The sequence below is a fragment of the Pezoporus occidentalis genome, unplaced genomic scaffold (genome assembly GCF_034315485.1).
Source record: "Pezoporus occidentalis ecotype Australia unplaced genomic scaffold, CSIRO_AGI_Poc_V1 ctg1916, whole genome shotgun sequence".
NCBI lineage: Eukaryota > Metazoa > Chordata > Aves > Psittaciformes > Psittacidae > Pezoporus > Pezoporus occidentalis.
In genome coordinates, this window is record NW_026913767.1 from 5,001 (window position 1) to 10,180 (window position 5,180).

At 54.6% G+C, this 5,180-nt stretch overlaps 1 protein-coding gene across 1 annotated transcript; it reads right to left on the reverse strand.

Moving 5' to 3' along the window:
- Positions 1 to 132: 132 nt before the first annotated feature.
- TMEM222 (transmembrane protein 222) lies at positions 133 to 5,008 on the reverse strand. The gene is made up of 5 exons (XM_062617037.1): positions 4,871 to 5,008; positions 4,259 to 4,290; positions 3,441 to 3,537; positions 3,220 to 3,350; positions 133 to 2,698 (listed from the first exon to the last, which is right to left on the reverse strand). Exons 1-5 carry the CDS (start codon positions 4,976 to 4,978, stop codon positions 2,611 to 2,613), a joined length of 456 nt encoding a protein of 151 aa, XP_062473021.1. The 5' UTR covers positions 4,979 to 5,008; the 3' UTR covers positions 133 to 2,610.
- Between the last annotated feature and the right edge of the window lie 172 nt (positions 5,009 to 5,180).

Below are 5,180 nucleotides of genomic sequence, written 5' to 3' on the forward strand. Positions count from 1 at the left end.
CCCCTGCACTGTGGCACTTGGGCCCCTCCTGTCCCCAGACTCCATTCCTTGGGGCAGGAGAGGAATGGGAAAGGGGGAGCATCAACCCTGCTCCTGGCTGAGTGCTGGGAGGAGGAAGAGTCTTGGAAGCACTTGGAGACATCACAGAAACGAGTTTATTCCCCACCCCGGATGCTGAAAGCACAGAAGCAGTTTCAATATTGACAGAGGGATCCAGCGCCCCGCAGGCAGCAGAACAGAGGAGGAGGGAATGACTGGAGGGCAACCACAAGGCCAGAGCTCTGCCCAACAGCCACGGGCAGAGGGGAGGGACAGCGGGAAGCTTTAACGTGGCTTGTGCAGGGGGGCACTGCAAGGAGCCAGTGGTGAGATGAGGGGAGCTGCACGGAGAAGATGCTCCTCATCCACCTCCTGCACCAGAGGAAGCGGCACACTCCCCACAGTCACAGGGACAGGAAGAACCCAACCAGCCCAAGTGCTTTGTGGTACCCCAGCTCTGGGCTTTGGTGTTCCCTTTGGACACCATTCCTTCCATCTCTGCTGCTGGAAGCAGGATGGCTGCAGAGCCAGGACATGGGTGAAGCGCTGCCCTCCTCCCCAGCAGCCTCCATCCTGCTCCGAGCCCATCTGCTGCTGCTCGAGGAGTCTCCAATGGAACCCAGCTCTGGTTCAAGCATGAGGAGGCAAAGGAGGAGGTGGGGAATGGCACTGAATGCAGCTTTGGGAATGCCAGGAGCCGGGAATGTGGCTGCAGCCCCGGTCTCAGCTCCAGGTCTCAGCTTTGGCAACGCTCGCATTGATACCACACTGACCCCACGTGTGAGACGCTGAGACTCGAGGTTATTGCTATGGTGTAAGAGGCTCCAGCCCTGGGGCCAGGGGCTCTGAGCACATCCTTGGCAGGTCACTGAGGAATCAGACTCACATCAAGAGCAGAGGCAAAGGACCAACCCCTCCTGTTCAACTGGCTCGTCCTGGGGTGCTTTACCAGAGCGAGGCCGGGGAGCTGGGAGACACCTCCAGACACCACCCTTTCATCACAAGGTTCTCTTTGATCAAGAGCTTGGCTTCCTCATCAGCGCTAGGCCCAGTGCCCTCAGGCTTGCTCTCCACACAGGCTTGGCATGACTGCACAGAGCAGGCACCAACCTCTGCTTCAGCTCCAGGTCCATGCAGTGAGGTCTGTGCATCTTCACCCACTCCACAACAGGGAGCACCAGGTGACACAGCGGGATGCTGAGGAGAAGGGGGTATGTGAAGGTGACTGAGGAAAAGGAGGAAATGCAGGGATGGAGCAGTCAAAGAGGGGTTCCCATCCCTCCCACAGGGCTGGAGGAGTTGGGAAAGCTGTTTTCTTCCCTCTGCATTCTGGGGACCCTGCTCAACTGCACATCACCCTTAAGCCACATGTCTGTAACAGGCTGCCTGGCTCAGAGCCCCCAAAAAGCAGCATCTGAGGCCAGAACCTCTCCATAGGAGACCTGGAGCTATACCCCTACTACCTGTCCTGTCCCATCCAGGGCTTCGAAGGGCCATCAGCCCCTTGATGCTGCCAGAGCAGCATCTCTCACATCAAAGCCAGTCCTGCAAAGCACTTCACAGCTTGTGCACCACCCTGGAACCAGTCACAAGGAGCCCAGGGCCCCAGTTTAATGCTGCAAAACCCAACCAGAACATGGGTATCTTCCAATCCCTTCACCTCTTCCGTTAAGCTCTGATGGCCCCAGGTCTCAGGATGCTTTCAAACCCCTACCCTGAGCCTCCCAGAGACATGTACCTGCTGCTCCAGCCGCCTCTGCAGGTTCAGTAATGCTGCAACACACAAAGGGCAGGGGAGCAAAGGGAAGGAAAGTGGCTGGTGAGCAGTGTAATGACAACCTGAGCTGCCCTGAGCACAGGGAGAAGCAGGGATGCTCTGTGTTCTCTGACACAAGCTAAAAGGGACTCAGCAGGAGGCTCCCAGCTCTGCAAGAGGCCATTGGAAGCCTGCAGCCTGCCCTGCACCGTACCAAGCTGGTGGATGGACTTTGCTGCCTTCCTGAGCTCCCCAGCAGGACGAGATGAACTGGCCCTGCCACAGAGTGCTCCTCAGAGGAGCATCACCACCTTCCTGTCACCAGTGGGGTGCTGCAGCACCAGACGTCCCCAGGAGGAACCCCACACCTCCACCTGGAAATGTGCAACAGGGAGACAACAGCTCCTTGGTGCAGACTGAGGAAGCATCTGATGACCTCTGCTCAGAGGAAGCAACCAGAGAGAACCTTACAAGGGGCATCTTGTGCTCCTGAACCAGGAGGCAGGGTTTGCCTTGTGGCTGTATGTGGTGATGAAAGGAAGGTGCCCACACGTCCCTCCCCTCTCCTGGCTGCGTCCCCACCTACCAGACTGCAGCAAGAGAGAGAGCAGGCGGCTGCGGAAGCCCTGCCGCTGGGAGATGCCACCAACAGAACAAAAACAGGAGGAAAAGAAGCTTCAAGAGGAGCTGTTTACAACAGAGTGGAGCTGCCACCTTCCCTGGAAAACTCCTCCCAGAGTGCCAGGCCTCCACCTCTCTGCATCGGTCAGTCTCTTCCTTTGGGTGCCCATGGAATGGGGAGTTCAGAGCTGCCATCACCGCAAATGAAGAGTGAGAACCACGGTCACAATCACCCCCAAGAAGAGGACAAAGGGCAGCCAGGTCTTCACAAATCCCCCTATGCTGCAAAACAGGACAGAGGAGAAGTGTTTAAACATGGGAAATGAGCAGAGAAAGACAAAAGGGAGCTTCCAGCTTCAATTCAGGGTAGAGACCAGCACCTTTCAAACCTGTGGACAGGAGCGGGGACAGAAGAGCACCAAACATGAAGCCCTGTGACTGCTGCTGTATTTAACCAAGACAACAGGGAAGAGAAACCAGTAACCCTTGGAGAGAAACTATGCTGTGACCTTATGTTCTGACCTACCCCAGCCAAGGGACAACACAAGGGGAGGATCTGCTTTAGTGAGCATTTCCCAAATTCCAAGTGCCATAAATGAGCGGCAAGATACAGTATTTTGGGAGCAGCATCTGGTGCACTCCTGGTTCTTCTCCTAAGAACTGGCAGTGACAGCATCACCTCCACATGTTGTGGGGAGAGGTGGTTCTCCCTTCTCCCCAGGACAGGCTGATGCTTTACAGGGCCTGGAAGAAGGAAAGAAACAATTCCTGTGACTGCTGAATCAGGCTGCTCCTCCACTCACCTCACATACTTCCCATAGAGCAGGGAGAAGAAGCAGAGTTTCACCATGTTCCAGGAGGTGCTGTTATCGTATCTCATCAGGTTTAAAGCCAGAGCTACGTGAGAATGGCAGTTATCACAACAGAGGTTGTGCTGGAACACAGAAAGGGGCACAGCATTAGAAACCCCGTTCTTGAGACTTCCCTCCACACACAGCCAGGACATCATCACTTAGAGCTGTACCATTCGGTGCTTGTACTCCTCTGAGGCATCGTGGACAGCCGTGTCCCAGGCATTGGAACCGGTGGAGTATACTTTGCTGGGATCCAGTTTCCAGTACCTGGAAGTATGAGAACAGATCCCTTCACATCACTGCTGCACCTTCACAACTTCCTGCTCTTCCCAGAGAAGAGAAATCCACAGCCTCAAGAGTCATCAAATCCCAGCCTGGTCTGTATTGAAGGGACCTTAAAGCTCCTGCAGCCCCAACCCCTGCCACACACAGGGACCCCTTCCACTGGAGCAGCTTGCTCCAAGCCCCTGTGTCCAACCTGGCCTTGAGCACTGCCAGGGATGGGGCAGCCACAGCTTCTCTGGGCACCCTGTGCCAGCGCCTCAGCACCCTCACAGGGAAGAGCTTCTGCTAAGAGCTCATCTCAGTCTCCCCTCGGGCAGGTTAAAGCCATTCCCCTTGGCCTGTTCCTACAGGCCCTTGTCCCAAGCCCCTCTCCAGGTTTCCTGCAGCCCCTTTAGGCACTGGAGCTGCTCTAAGGTCTCCCCTTCAGGAGCCTTCTCTTCTCCAGGCTGCCCCAGCCCAGCTCTCTGTCTATCTCCAAGCCCTTGGAGCATCTTTGTAGCCGAGAAAACATTCAGATCTCTGGGGCGCAGACAAAGCTCTGGACTGCTTTCGCATCCCAGCATAGGAAACCTTCTGGCTATTCAAAGTGTAAACCTGGTCTGACAGGCACACAAAACCCAGGCACCTCTTCACCTCCCCCCAAAGCCCATTAACTTCTGCAGGTTAGTTGGTTAGTTTGATAAGAACCAACAGGAGCACTTACTTCACTGGCTTCCCAAATGCCATGTTGTCTTCCTAGAAAAGAGGAAAACCGTCTCAAGAGGATAGAAGGCAGCACAAGATCCACGGCATGCCTCTTGCTGGAAGCCCATATCCCAGCCCACCACCACTTAGTGAGGAAGCTGCCACATTGCCTCAGCAGCCTCTCATTTGTGTGTCTGGATTTAGGTTTCAATTGCTTTCATACTCCTGGGCACAAGTATATTTATACTCTAGACATGGTGACACCATCTAGCTTTACAGTAGAAATGCTTTGTTCCCTAACTTTTCCTTGATTTCAACTGTTAATGCTTTGTTAAATGTCCCAAGTTATTCAGAGCATTAATTATCCCAACTTAAAACTCCCTTACTTTTAAAATCCACTGAACTATAACCTTACTGGTTAAGTCCACAGGACTACAAAGCAGCTTTGAGGATTAGCACATACCTGGTGCCAAGCAGCACGATTGTTACTACGCTGAGGAATTTGGAAGGTGGCTTCTACTCCTCACGTTACTGTAATTACACCAGTGAAGGTGAGGAGCTGCTCAAGCACAGCTTCTGCTTGAGCACCTGCATCCATCATTTACCCACTGAGCATCCATCACCTACTCACTGAGACAAAGTACGGCCCCGCGAAGTCCCGAATGACTCCAGTGGATGTGCAGATCCCCATGTGGCCGATGATTGGGAAGAGCCATCTGTGGAAGCAAGAACCAACCATCACCTGAGGTGTGTGCCCCCCCCCCCCCCCGATCACAACGAGGGCATGCAGCTGGTGCCCAGAGCACACCCAGCTGCATGGCACGGCACAGACAGGCCCAGTTAACACATTATATGTGGCTGAGAGCTCGAACAGCAAACCAGATGCAAGAGCCCCAGGCAGAAACCAGGGATCCTGGCTCCAGGAAGAGCATTCCCTCCCC